Source organism: Hyalella azteca, unplaced genomic scaffold, assembly GCF_000764305.2.
Source record: "Hyalella azteca isolate HAZT.00-mixed unplaced genomic scaffold, Hazt_2.0.2 contig12387, whole genome shotgun sequence".
In the NCBI taxonomy this organism is placed as follows: Eukaryota; Metazoa; Arthropoda; class Malacostraca; order Amphipoda; family Hyalellidae; genus Hyalella; species Hyalella azteca.
Genome location: NW_025942347.1, coordinates 45,708 through 60,457, shown reverse-complemented (window position 1 = coordinate 60,457; position 14,750 = coordinate 45,708). Strand labels below are relative to the sequence as shown.

Here is a 14,750-nt window from a genome sequence, read left to right as displayed (position 1 = left end):
TAGAAAACATGTGTTTAGTCTTGATTGACATATATATGAAATTTTATTGGATTTATTGATATATATATTTACAATTTTTTACTTTCCGTTGAGAAGTTGGCACAGTATCTTTCATCTTTCGATCGTCAAAAACCTTATTCAGGCAAATGAAATTGCGTTTTCCAGGCCATTCTTTTGTCGGATTATAAAACACTCAAAAAATATAAAAAGTAATCATTCTTGATGCTTATCAGTATAAATATTCATTAACCGATAGTTATTTTCCATCAAATTATAAATAGATTTGTCAGTAATTAATAAAACTTCCATTTATCAACATTGATTGCAGCAAAAATTAAACCTTATTGATTCATTTTTAGTTTATAAAACTGTTCTCATGTTTTCTATTGTCAATACCAAGAATATCACTAAAAATTAATGCCGTCAATATATTTTTCAGACGAGAAACAGCTCATTGAGGAAGGATTGCTCTCCGGCTCTGCAGAAGAAGTGATTGGTGGCCTCGTAGAAGTGAATGAAATCACGCTGCAGGACGGCGATAAATACAAAATTCTTCCAAATGATTCCGGAAAATCTACGGCGGGAAGATCTCAAGACTTCAACACGTTCTCGACGGCAGCAAGTTTTGAAGCTCCTACCACTAAAATAAGCTCAGCAGATTCGAGTCAGTTCAAAGTTTTCCAAGACGCTGCTGATGTTGTGTCCCCTACCAGGGATAGTGAGGCACGACTCGAAGGTAGAGATAATGTCCACAGTGGTCCACGAGTACCAGAGAGTCACCATCATGAACATAATTTGGGACACCATGATGAGCGTCCTCGAATTGAAGGTGGCATGCCTCACGGAGAAGGAACCGAGCACGAGGAAGAGATTGACTTCTTCGCTAATTTGGATCCTGAACCAGGTGAGGAGAATGGAAAATTCCATAGTTTGGTGAAAGGTGAAACATAAAAATAACTGTAAAAATAACTGTAAGCAAACTGAAACATGAAAAAAACTGTAAGTGGTAACTGGTAACAACTTAATGGGGCGTCCTTTGCTCTGGTGGCCTCAAAATATTATTAAGTTTTCATATTTTTTAGCTTTTGGTGTTGGCAAATGACCCGTTTCTTTTCATTTTTTTAGGAGAAAGTATTTTCTTTATTCTATTTTTTACTAATATTTTCGGAGTAAATGAAAACTCTGAAAATTCGAGTGTATATCTTTCTGTTCTTTATTTGTATTTCGCGTAGCTTATTGTGATAATTCATTGCAGTTTGTGGCACCGTTCAACTGCCAATGTGCACCTCTTCCGTTCCCTGGAACCTGGCTGGTCTACCCAACTGGCTGGGCCACCGGGCTGTCGAAGAGGTCTTTGCATCTCTGGACATCGTCAAAGTGAGCGAGCGGTGGTAGAATTTCCCTACAAGTGGTTAATAAATGTCATCTGGTAAGGCAATTGATACAAAATATAATCAAGTTTCCATTGCCGGGCTTTCAACAATCAAGTGGTCACTTTTGATTTGATGTTCCATTTCAAGTGGAGGCTGAGGTTGTTCGTAATTGCGTCTCCACGTAAAAGAATTATCGCGGTAGAATGGCGCAATACCATGGGATAGATTTGTAAATGGCACCTACCGTATTCAAATCAATAGGCATTCTGAAGTATTAACGAACAATAATAATGAAGATAATTATACTTGTAAACATTAATTAGGACGTTTCAAAATCTATTAATGAATGAGCGATTGAACGTATTAATAATATTAATTAATTAATTGGAGAATTCTTCGAAGTGATCAAATTTTATTGAATTGATAGTGATAATTATTTAGGTCGATTAACCGTTAGTGATTATTTCCCTACAAATAATGGTTTATATTCCGTCGCCTCAAAGTTACTGATAATTGCCCTACAAAAAAAAAGAGTTTATTTTTCTTAGTCTGCTCCTCGAGTCTTATATTTAGCAAACAGACAACGTTCTTTGTTCCCGGGTCTGATCGTAATAGACATTTCCCCAACAAACAACGGTCTTTGTTTCCGGGTCTGATCGTAGTAGACATTTCCCCTACAAACAACGGTCTTTGTTCCAGAGTCGGATCGTAGTAGATATTTCCCCTTTGAACAGCGGTCTTTGCTCCAGAGGCTGATCGTAGTAGATATTCCTCCAGTAAAAAGGCTTGTGTTACAGACTAATATATCACACAGACTAATATTTTACTGACAAAATATAATTGTGTCTAGAGCTTGCTCGAAGCCTGAAATTTCCGATACAAACAATTTTTCTTGTTACAGAGTCTGCTCGTATTAGATATTAGATATAATGTTTTGTGTTCCAGAGCCTGTTCACGGACCAGTATTTCCGCTGCAAACAACGGTTGTTGTTCAAGAGCCTGATCAGTGATCATAGTATAATATTATCCACACAAACACCGGTTTTTGTTCCAGAGTCTGCTCGTAGAGTCTGAATGTTCAGCTTTGGCCCCATTATACGCCTGCAGTATTCTTGAGCCGCCATGCAGAGATGCTAAGGTTCTGCCACCCTGCCGGAGCTTCTGCTTGGGTGAGTTCAATTACAATATATGCGATAAGATAGCGTAGGAGTTCAGCTGTTAACTTGGCTACAGGTCAAAAGCATTGGAGTGCTTGGGAAATTTTTATTTTACAAGCTTACGCTAGACGGTACATCTTTGCGACAATACCGGAACTCTGATTTAAATCATTTCAATAAGAATACAATTCCATTATTTTTTAGCAATAAAAAAATGTGAAAAAAAATTCCAGACGTGGCTCGCTCATGCGAAGTCCCTGATTCTTCGGGTGTCGCCGCCATGTTCGACTGCGGCAAATTCCCGGACTCGTCCGATCCCAGCGTCTGCGTGTCGGCGCAACAAGGTAGGGCTTGCCATAACCAATGTAATTTTTATTGTATAGAAATATAATAATATTTTAATAAATATAAATATTATATATTATATTTGTATACAATTGGGTTAATGCTTGCTGTGTGAGAAGCCCCTGCCAGCTTGATCTCTGTCAAAGACCAACTGAACGTGCGCTGATATATCATGGAAGGAAATACTGAATCATCGCTGAGCTGGATTAACAATTCGGCTTTCAGAGTTCAAAATTTTTCTGGAGCAAGCATGCGTTTTGCAGAATGAGCCTGAATTATAAAAAATTGTGCATAAACCATGAAATAAACTACATGGCTGGGATGATTGGCAGTGTTTGTTTTTTCATCGGGAAAAATTCTGGACATAAATGAAATAGTTGTTCACTGTCCCAGTAATCTAATATATTAGGTTTTGGGACTGAATAGCTACATTAATTGACGAAATACTTCGAATTTATTGAAAATGCATGAATATTGATTAAAATTTTCAATTGAACTTTCTGAAATTTTCGAAACTTCGCTTCGGGAGTGTCATTGCGGTCTACATTAATTATCGGTCATCTCATGTTTGTGAGCTTTTGCCCGAAATTATCGATGAAATGAGTGGAATTATGTCCGGAGCATGAATAAAAATTCAAAACTTCATAATAATGCATAATTGATTTATTATTATCATAATGATGTAGCTGACGCTGTGAGACTGCTGTTTTTCGGAAATTTTGAAATCTCTGATGAAATTTTTACGGTATTTTCTTGCAATAGCATGTATAGGTCAAATTTTATAATTTATTGCCTCACGTTTAAAATGCTTGAATCAATTATCATGTAAGCCTACTAATACGCTAACAATCGCATATCTTATGCATATGCGAGCGCTATGATCGGAATAATGCTAGCAATTTATTCCATATTTTGAATGCCTAAACCTCTATGCTTGTCATCAACTATAAAGGGATACCTGATTTTCATCAGAGCCACTGCATCTCACAAATTCGGCAATCGACACACAACATGACACACTTCCTAACGAACACTTCCAAAATTCTGCTAATGTCCCTAACCTCCACAACACAAACTCAATGCAACACCTTCCTGACCAAAGCAAGTCAGATTTAGATCATGACACTCACTTTGTCCCCTCAACACAATCATCAACCGATGATGATAAGTCGGAGTCCGGACCTGCAGAAGATGGTCTGGCCATCTGTACGATGGAGATGTTCATGTGTCTCGATGGCTCCGACTGTCTCTTGAACAGCTATGTTTGTGACGGCAACCAAAACTGCGCCGATAATTCCGACGAGAATAACTGTACTGTCAGTCGCCCTGGTGAGATGTTACAAAAGCCAATTAAAAATTCGTTTTTCTTGTTTAATAGTGAAAACTTTCCCAATTTATTCATTAGTTTCTTCCGTTAAAAATTGATAGTTAGCACAACTCGTATTTCCTATAATTGGGAAAAATGACAACACAAACGGGTTCTTTTCACAAAACGCACTTGGTTTTGTAGCTGCAATATTTATTTAGTAGACACCTCACCCAAATGTACACAACTACACATAATTGTTTTTAGAGCTAACACTTTTCCACCATTAATTACACGTCTGCTCGGCTGAATTTACCGCACGATTTTTTTAGTGGTCTTCTAGTTAGATCCCGCCTGGTTCTGGAGTTTTAAAAAAAATATTGTATAGATTTTCAACACTTATGGATGATTTTGGCTTCCTAACTCCAGAAATTAAAATAGAATATGTATTTTTTCGTATTAATGGGAATACATCTGGTTTTATGGCCCTTAAATATTCTCTATAATATGACTTGCATTCTCAGTTTTTCTGTTGATTACCACAAGAACGAAACAAATACAATTTTAAAATCATTCTCAGACCTTAAGTGTCCCCAAAATTCATGAATTTCACTTTTTAGGGTAACACTATTTAATTTGTTTTCGGTAATTTGATGCCTTTGAAAATTTTTCGGTAATTTGATGCCTTTTATCGAATTCATCATTTTATCTTCTTTAGCATTTAAGTTTGCACTGCCTTTTCTTCGTTAGGTCTGGTATTTCTTTGCTCCTAGTAATTTTAACGACTTTTTAAAATAATCATAAATTGATTAATTATGAGTTTAAGATTTTCTTCGCATGAAACGTAACTCTGATCAGTCCACTCCTTAGAAATGCATGTTAGTTTTTTAATCAAGCAGCAATTATCGATTATGCATTTACCTGGTTGATTTGGAAGTTGAAATTCGATGATTTAGCACAACATTATTTTTTAAGTTTTGTGCAACATTAATCCTGCTGGTTGTAAATTTGCGTGGATGAAATTTAAAAAATTGCGCAGCCATGCACATTCATATGTTATGTTAAAGAAATTCATGAATTTCTGAAAAGGTTAAGGTTCAAAATGCTTAACTCCCAGCACTAAGTGGGGACTTTACTAATAATAATCTCTTACCCATGAGCATTAATTGATACGTTTTACCAGTTGACGAGCACTTATCATATATGATATAAAATTCAGATTTTCGCCAATATTGAGCAATGGACGCTTATGGCTTCTATAAGTTACGTGATCTTAGACAGATCTCGAGCGCCGCTCATGTCAGTTATGATATTTTTTTGTGCAACATTGATCCCGTAAGGCATAATATCCATCATATGTTTTAAAATGCTAGGTAAATAGGTAAAATATCCGAACATAAACAATAACACTAGAAACAGTTTTCGAACGAATTAGTAAATTTAATTGCAGATCATTCATATCTTTTGAGATTCATGAGACAACCTCATCATCATCTGAAACTGAAAGCCCAGAGTTCTAGTTTCAATTTGCCTGGAAATTAATTGGTACAAAATTTAAGTTTGTCACATAAAAATAAATCTAAGAATTCATTACAGGACTACAAGGCACAACGAGGCACATGCCACTTTGTTATTATTATAGGTTTCCCATTATTTTGATTGAAATCGTTTTACCTAAAATAAAAAAGAACAAACTAACTAATCAATCAAACAACAAACTAACTAATCAGGTTTTCGAATATTTATTGCTAACAATTAACGCCGCAATGTAAATAATAAATCATATTCCCTTAATCAAGTGAACCCTGCTTTGAAATGCACGTATCGCAAAATCTTTCTTCCCGAAAATTTTAGTCAATGTACTAACCATATTCCGGTTCCCACATAGAATGCTCAGGAGCTGATGACTTCCAGTGCGCGTCGACAGGACTTTGTGTACCATCGTCATGGCTTTGTGACGGCGCAGACGACTGCAGGGACAACAGTGACGAACAAAACTGCCCTCAACATAGAGAGGGTTTTGTTCCATTGACGAATGACGATAATAAAGGGAATCCTGTAAACGGTGTAGACGCAACTCTTCAGTCAACCAACGGACAGGGCGAAGGTGGTAACGAAAACCCACCGAGCCAAAAAGAATCTGGCACAGGCGAACCGTATATGAGTGGAGGTGTTAAGTCAAAATTTTCAGCACCTGTGTCTAGGTATCATCCTAAAGTCCCCGAGTTTGATCGGAAGGATTCTGCTGAAATTGACGTGGAGCAACAAAGTGGCGCTCCAGAACCAGATGCACCCCCTTTCGCATACGATGAATATGATTCAAACAATCCTGCAGTGATCAACGAGCCTGCTCTAGTCGGTCCAAGTCTGAATGATCCTGGTCTTTTGGAATCAGTTTATGGCCCCAATCTTGAATTCAATAGAGATGAAGAAGCTGTCTTGCGAGATGAACCAGAAAATTTTGAGTCGGAAGCTAAAACTTCAGACAACCAAGTTGCACCAAGTGAAGAATCCGCAGACGATGTACCCCATCCTGTTTTACAAAGTCGGCCATTCAATGGAAATTTTGAACCCAGCGATGATTCCGAAGCAGGTTCAGAGTCAGCTGTCATTGGAAAAGAGGATATAAATCTCCATCCTATTCCGGATGTTGATTACCCTGCCAAAGAAACATTTTCCGTTGATTCATCTTCATCTGTTGACCAACGGGTCGTTCGTTTTAAAAATGAAAAAGTAGATTATCATGACTCGCTCGGTAGCGAAAACCAAGATTTAAATAATCCTGAGGCTCCCGAAAAGCTTCTAAAATCAACGTCAGAATCGGACAGCAGTCCAAGCACTTCTAGAACTCCTTCCCAACGAATTCGAGAGCGGTTGGCAGGGGCTAACCGCCGTCGATTTCCTCCATCAGCCGTGCCTGACCAGCAAGTTAAAACAGAAGGTTCAAGCGATGACATAGCTGACTCTGAAACTTCAATAACAGCTAGACCCACCCGACCTCCATCAAGATTGGAAGGTTTCCAAGAAAGATTTCGTGAATGGAGGCAGCAACGTCGTCCTACATTACCGGCTGACATGCAACCCTTGCAAGCGACCAGGCTCCCTGAAGTGAATAGGGTTACACCGGTAGAAAGGCGCTATGAACTCATCCGGCGTCGTCCACAGAGAGTTAACAATGTCAAAGAAACTCGAGAGGAAATTTCGGAAGCAGAAATACCAGTTTCTAAATCGAGTAGCGAGGTACTTGGTGGCGAAGAGCCTGCTGATAACTTCGAAAATCCGTCTATTGGACAGCCCGTCACGCTCCCTAAAAATGTACTACCTGAAACTAACCCTAACATCTACAATGAAGAACACGAAGAAAATATTGCAGATAATAAACCTATACAAGACTATCATCAGGCAGCACCTCATAGAAGAAGAATTCAGAATCGAAATAGAATTCCAAACAGAAGGATACAACAACAGGATCAAATGCCGTACGATGCAACGCAAACTGTGGCGGAAGAGACGTATCCTGCAATGCTTCATAGGAGTGACGGTACTGATGAGCCAGAACACGAGGAAGCCCGTCGGCCAAGTGTGATTCACCAGGAGCCAATTGAAGTTTACGATGAAGAAGAAAATTCTTTTAATGAAAACGAAGCTGGAGATACAAATGTTCCTAATGTTAGAGATTATGATTCTCGAAGGGACAACGAGGAATATGATTCAGAATCAGCTCGCGAACGGTACGAACCTCCAACTTACACGCCAAGACAATATCAGGGACAATCAGTTAACCAATATCGTCAAGAGTCTGATACTGAATCTCAGTTTAATCCACCAAATAATTTCCGCGTAAGTTTCCCGCTTCCAAGAAACACAGGATCATCTCGTCCAGCTCTGTACAGGCACCGAAGTCAGCAGCCACCTCTGCCGAATGATGCTGGGCCAGCTAGAAGTGAGAACAGCTTCCAGTTCAACGGTCATGAACGCGAACAGCAACAACACCATCAAGCCGAACATCCACAGGAGCCGCACCAAAACAACTTCCAATATCGCGAAGACGCGCTCACCTCCGAGTTACACTACGACGTTCCTGCTGTAAACCAACGACCCTTCAGGATTTACCACCCATCAGGAGAGGGCCGTCATGACCCGTACTCATCAGCCCGTGAGAGACCTTTGTAACGTGACTGACCTGACCATCAAGACTGACGAGCTGTGAAATGTACGTGCCACGCAATTGCATGCTTTCGCTCTCCTAAACAGCCGCTGCTTGTGGTGTAACATGCACGCTGTGCTTACCTGTAATCCACAATGTTGAGCGCAATTGCTTCCTTTTATGAATGTAGGGAAAAAGGAAGCAATGTATTTGCTTCCTTTTTATTTACCTAATCTCATTGCTTGTATGTATAATAGGTCGAATTAATAAGGAATTTTGCTTCCAACAAGTGTTGGTAATTTGTCTTGCCGACAGATTTCAATGCTTATTGCTTAGTAAATTTCAAGTGCTTTCCTAGAAGCCTTGATTGCATGAATATTATAGGTTATACTAAAGTGCTAGCAATTTGTGTTTATTTTCATTATTAAATCTTTTGCTAATTTGCTCAAAAAATATATCTCTCAATATTTATTCACTGCAATGGGATAGCATGAAATATTTAAAAGTAGATTGCTGAGAAAAAACAAGCCCTTCCCGAGAATAATTTTCAAATTATATCATTAAGCAAAGTCTATGCATTAGATTGTGTACATAATTATTGAAAATTTTATAAGAAAACTATGACATCTTAGTTTGATAATCGCTTATATTTTCATACCCTTTCAAGTCGATATATTAATTTTTGCTATGTCGTAATAATTGACACAGATTTCTTAATTACAGATGAGACCACAGTAAACCCTGTGGCAAGCAGCACAGCAACTATTTTAACTGTTAGCTCGCCCGCCGAAGAAAGCATTACACTCGAGAGAGACAATAAGCCTTCCACTAAGCGATCCACATTTTCCACGCCCACTATATCTCCCAGCGCACCAACTCCTATGAGCCTCGCAGACAGATTGAAATTAGCAATGTCAAGTTCCAGTGACGACGCCTCTACAATTTCAGTAGGAAATCGATCACAAAAGCCAAATAATAATCGATCTGAACTCCCTTCTCAACGACTGCACTCAAATGAAGTTTCCGTGACACCTCCGGTCTCTGGCGATGAGAAAGGATCAACGCGTTCCGGATTTTCGTTGGCAGATCGTTTGAGCAGCATAGCAACTGAGCAATCAATTCGCTTCTCTGTTACTTCAAGACCGAAATCCATCTCTAGTGGAGCTCACATTGACACTACAGTGTCGGAACCGTCTTTTGATGATTCTACTGATGCTGTTGCGAACACGGGGACTTTGTCATTGGCTGAACGACTTGCTTTGAGGAATAAATCTAAGCAAACTTCCAAACCTATTCAGCAGCTACAAGGTCGACGCCAGCCTTCCACAACCGACAACCGATTCACGGAAACGTTCGCTGATAGATCAACAGTATCCTCTAGACGTTCACAAAATGGGCTGCGAAACCGGTTCGTGACAAATACCACACCACTTGATATTATTTCCAGCACAGAAAACGATAGCGTTCGTAGAATACCCGTCAGGGACATTGACGATCTACCGCGCGTAAATTTGAACTTCCCGAAACGGTTCTCTACCGAGAGGGTAGCTTTCAGAACTACCCCTAAGCCAACCAGTCCAATTTCAACCGAAGAACCTCAAACAACAACACTGTCTTCTGGTTCGGTCATCCTTCTGGAAGAACCATCTACCACTACCCAACGGAAACTCCCCGAGATCGAAAGTACCGTAACTGAGAATATCAACAGCGATTCGTCAACGACACCGACAGTTAGAGTGTCATCCACAACAGAAAAACTCACACCTCAGACTTGCCCTGAGCTACAGTGCTTGGACGGTAAATGTATAGGGATTAATCAGTTGAATAACGGAGTGCGCGATTGCTCAGACGGCAGCGACGAGCAAGACTTTGGAGAAATTATCACCTAAAATAAGAAAATGTGGAGGAATCATCGGGTAGTATTGTTACAGTATTCTCATTGTTTAATATTGCGTCCATATTTTTGACCATATAATCTATCATTAAGATAAATATATATTGAACTTTTCATGAATTTTAAAGCATTTTCAATAGGACTAAATTGATCGCTTAAAAATCGTCCATGTGCAGCTAAGTAAACCAAAACAATTAGGCACTAAATGCTTCAGTTTTAATTTTTCGGTGATTAGTAGAATATAAAATTGATTTCGAATGAATCTTAATTATAATTACCGCTTCAAAAATTAGAAGTCACGTAGTACATCAAACCGTCCGTTTTACCCTCTGGCGTAGGATGTTTCATTTTATTCAAGTAAGATCAATGAAGTATGATTAATGGTTGTGAATGTGAATCATTATTGATGGAACTTAGTAATTGTAGTGTATTTACTAAGCGCTGATGCAAAAGTTTCAATTTTGTATACAATTTTCACCGATTTTATTTCTTCAAATTACGTAATCACGACTCTAAATTTGAAAATATTTAAACAATTATAAGGAAACAGATAGATACACCGATGTACATTAAATAAACTCGTTGTTAGAATCGAACAAAATATTAGAAATTTTTGGATACCAGCCGAAATGAGAATATTGAAAATAGGAACCATCCAATATTTCTTTAATGTTTCAATATTGAAAAACATTGCTCCGTATTTTTTGTTTGTGTTACTTAGAAAGATTTTTATTAAATAAATAAATATAAGATTAGACCTTTAATGGCGGCTTGGAAATATTTATTTTACACTTGTACATAATACTTTTAGGTGGATCTGTCAAGACAATATGAATGAAGTCTATTAAATCTGTATATAAATAGAACTAATACGAGTACTGAATACACTAATTTGAATGTAAGTATGCTAAGCGAGTAATTTCAACCCTTATTAACTCACTTTCATTATGAAAGTATTCAAAAAACCTGAGAGATAATTTGCACTATTAATACTTCATTTTTAAAATTAAATTTACAATTTTTTTCCTTAGAGATATCTGAAAATTTGTTGACGATTCAAACCGGTATTCCCCAAAGATACATTACCATATTTTGTTGTAACCCACATTTCAATTGATTTTTATTAAATGAATATAGTGAGTTTTTTACTTATGTCTTGATTCTGGTGTGTTATCTTGGATTTTTATTTTTTAGCACTCGTCTAGGATATGTAATAATTTTGTCTGAAGTTATTTATAAACAATTTACGTTCATGCATTTGAATTTACCCCTCAAATATTCAAGCAATAATCTCTTCCCTAGTTATAGCATTTTATCTTCATTTCATGTGTTAATTGTGTCCTAATATATGACTGAATATAGGAAAATATTCTAACTTAATTTTGCTGATACGATGGAATGAATATGAAAAATAATTTCAACATTTCTTTAGTCTTGTTCAATTAAGTGGAAGTCGTGATTTTAATGTTCGCAACATGTAAATTATTCCTTGGTTGTAAAGCGAAATTCGATTAAATTTGGTCTCCGGGAATGACCGTGTAATTTAAAAATTGAAAAACCTTAGTGAGCATTCTGATGAATTATTACACTATTATCATTAAATCAATTATTTCGAATCCGGAAAAAGTTATTTTTCCCTCAAACATATTCGCACAGCTCCTGAAAAACAGTAGTTGAAAAATGCCACTAACGAAAACATCATTATCAAAAATTTTTATATATTGTTAATTCACTATTTTATAAAAATTTCTCCAAATTTCATTGAAACTCATTTTGATTGGAGAGAATATTTCGTTGAGACCGTTTCCCATGCACTTAAACCTCATGCACTTTCATAAGAAGTGATGTATCTTCGCAGGCCGTGTTCACACCACACTGCAGGGCACGTTCCAAACTTATGACGGTCAAGGTCCAGTTCAAATTTCTTTAATGAATTTCCATAGAAACATTCCCACCATGTACAGTGCCTTGCACGGCTGGTGTGAATTCTTCTATGGGTTACACTAAAGAATAATGGATTGATTTTTGACCGGCATATACCTGGCACGTTCCGAGCAATATGGTGTGAACGGGGCCTATAATTCCAGCCATCTGGTATTATCTCAAACCTCTTCCAGTGTCTCCAAAAATTCGTCTGCATTGTAGCCGTACGAATATACCGTCATTGACTATTGACTAGGACATTTTCCGGAAAATGAAACTGGAAAATACTTTTATTATGCGTTTCACAAGTTCCAGCTTTCTGCTCCGACATGACATCAACTGTTTCTTGGGTCGTGCGAGCGAGCGTCGTGTCTATGCATGACAACTTACCTCACATTTAACATTTGCTTCAGAGACACACTCCGAAGATCACATAAATAAACAGAAGAAATGAAGTTCTTTTGAATAACCAATGTGCCCACGCACTATGGTCGAAAAAGTAACCACAGGTACCTCACATGTAAGTCAAGTAACCACAGGTAACTCACATAGTCGAATGCATTTGCACATTTCCATCAATATCTGTAAATTTACTTAGTCTTCTTCTGTAGAAATGTAAGCGCGACGGCTATACCTGCCGCTCTTACTTCAGCGCCAGTCAGACAAACAAACTTTAACCGTGCAGGGAAGTGAACGTGGAGAATTTCTGACACTTTATTGGTAACGAAGGCACTAGTGGCTACGGTAAAACGTGGTAAAGGGAACAGTGAAAACTCAAACTGAACCCAAAATAAACTCGGAATGAAGTCAAAAAAACACAAAATAAACCCAAAAACCCAGCGGATGGCTGGTACTGAACCTGTTGTTCGTGGTTAACCAATAAGATTCTGCAAACAAAGAATAACAAATTTAAGATGTAGCAATAACGGTTAATCCTAAATATTCCTAACAAAATTACTATTAATAAATATCAAAACTCGAATTTATATATCACAATATAACTATTCACAATCATCACGCACTAATTTACATGTCACAATAAATAAGGTCACAGAATTAAGGTTCACCAGCAGTGAAGTGCAAAGTTCTTCACGACTAATAGAATGAAAGTGACGCGCTTCGGATAATCAGGATGAACAGGCTTTTTCTCTAAATGAAAATGCTAGTAAAACCGAAAGACAAAAACATTAATGGAAAAATGAGTACAAATTTAAGACCAAGAATATAAGAAATAACTGTTTCAATGATCGCCAAAAAATTATAAGGAAAATCGCGGTACAAAAATTAGAGACGCATGAGGCGCGGCTACAGAAACATCTAGCATCTATAGATGCTAGACTCTCTATAAGCATTATCCTGTTATATTGGACCTCAAAAATTACTTACCCGAGAAAAAGCAAAGTCAAAATCGATGAAGCCAAGACCGAATTCATGTAAGCTAATGAATTTTATAGAAAAAAAACTGTATCACTGTGGATAATATTGATTCAACAATTACAGAAAAAGAAGGATCGAGAAAATTCACGCTATTTTCTTTGAAAATATTTCGGTTGCCACATCCATCATCAGTTTAAAAATTTCATTAATTAAAGTGATATAAATAATCCATATATTAATTAATTTTCGCGGAATCATGCTATTAGATTTTCACATTCTTACCTCTTAATCCAGTGCTACAGACTCAATGATATTGAAGTTTTCGCCCATTTTCGAACGGAAATCTTGTCTGAGCAACGGTTACATTTCTCATCCGCTTGAAATTGTTAATAAATTGGTTCATATTATTTCTGGTCCCGTTTGGCAGGCTATCGTTATGTGCAAATTTGTCCGTGTAAATTCTGTCTTAGTATTCATTTGACCTGCATGTTTGATGTTCAGAACTGACGATGAAACTGGTCCGAAGCGTTTTGCCGGAAATATGGAGAATATTATTGGCGTTTTTCCGTTCATAAATTCATGTTCGATTTACGTTTAGGCAATCAAACTAAATTCAGAAATCAATACGTCTTCCTGTTATTATTTCAGCAATTACTTATTTGTTTGCACCAATATTAAAGCTACAACTTTTTTCGTGCAATATTAAATATCAATGAAAGGTCAGTTTAATTCACTCTAAAGTTTTTGAGGGAATTTTTTCTAGAGAGGATCGCCCAAAATATGTATATATTCAGTGAGCAGAAATAAAATATTAATATAAATAATAATAATTTTATTTAAATATAAACAAAATAAACGTTGAAAAATAAAATATGAATAGCAATATTATATATCCACGAAAGATCTGTTGAATTCACTCAAAAGTTTTTGAGGGAACTTTTTCTAGAAAGGATCGCCCGAAATATATGTTCAGCGAGCAGAAAAAATACTGAACTTCCCGGTCATTTCCGGTAACTGCATACAAGTAGAGGAACAGTGCGAGGAAAAGATAGGAGCTGTGAAGAAAAATAGCCTACTTTGCGGTATTGATGGCAGCGCGCACAAGAAGAGAAGAAAAAGGTTTTCTCCACCATAATGGCCTGAGTTCAGAAAAAGTCTGAGCCGAGATATTATTTTTCAGCACCTGTGACATGATCGAGGGAGAAACTTGATTCTTTATTATTTTAGT

At 37.3% G+C, this 14,750-nt stretch overlaps 2 protein-coding genes across 4 annotated transcripts in view; both read left to right on the top strand.

The window, feature by feature from the left end:
* The window catches only part of LOC108671598, a 75,835-nt gene extending 66,718 nt beyond the window's left edge, over window positions 1-9,117 (top strand). For 2 of the 3 annotated variants that reach the window (XM_018159163.2, XM_018159162.2), the window contains exons 3-9: window positions 440-904; window positions 1,256-1,377; window positions 2,428-2,542; window positions 2,764-2,874; window positions 3,848-4,204; window positions 6,070-8,394; window positions 9,052-9,117. In XM_018159163.2, coding sequence (XP_018014652.1) covers window positions 440-904; window positions 1,256-1,377; window positions 2,428-2,542; window positions 2,764-2,874; window positions 3,848-4,204; window positions 6,070-8,354 — 3,455 coding nt within the window. In that variant the 3' untranslated portion in view covers window positions 8,355-8,394; window positions 9,052-9,117. The remainder of the gene's footprint in view (window positions 1-439; window positions 905-1,255; window positions 1,378-2,427; window positions 2,543-2,763; window positions 2,875-3,847; window positions 4,205-6,069; window positions 8,395-9,051) is intronic. The other variant, XM_018159164.2, reaches the window with a different exon arrangement.
* A 122-nt stretch (window positions 9,118-9,239) lies between these two features.
* LOC108671592 (location of vulva defective 1-like) lies at window positions 9,240-10,217 on the top strand. The gene has a single exon (XM_018159154.1). It carries the CDS (start codon window positions 9,240-9,242, stop codon window positions 10,215-10,217), a length of 978 nt encoding a protein of 325 aa, XP_018014643.1.
* The last annotated feature ends 4,533 nt before the right edge of the window (window positions 10,218-14,750 follow it).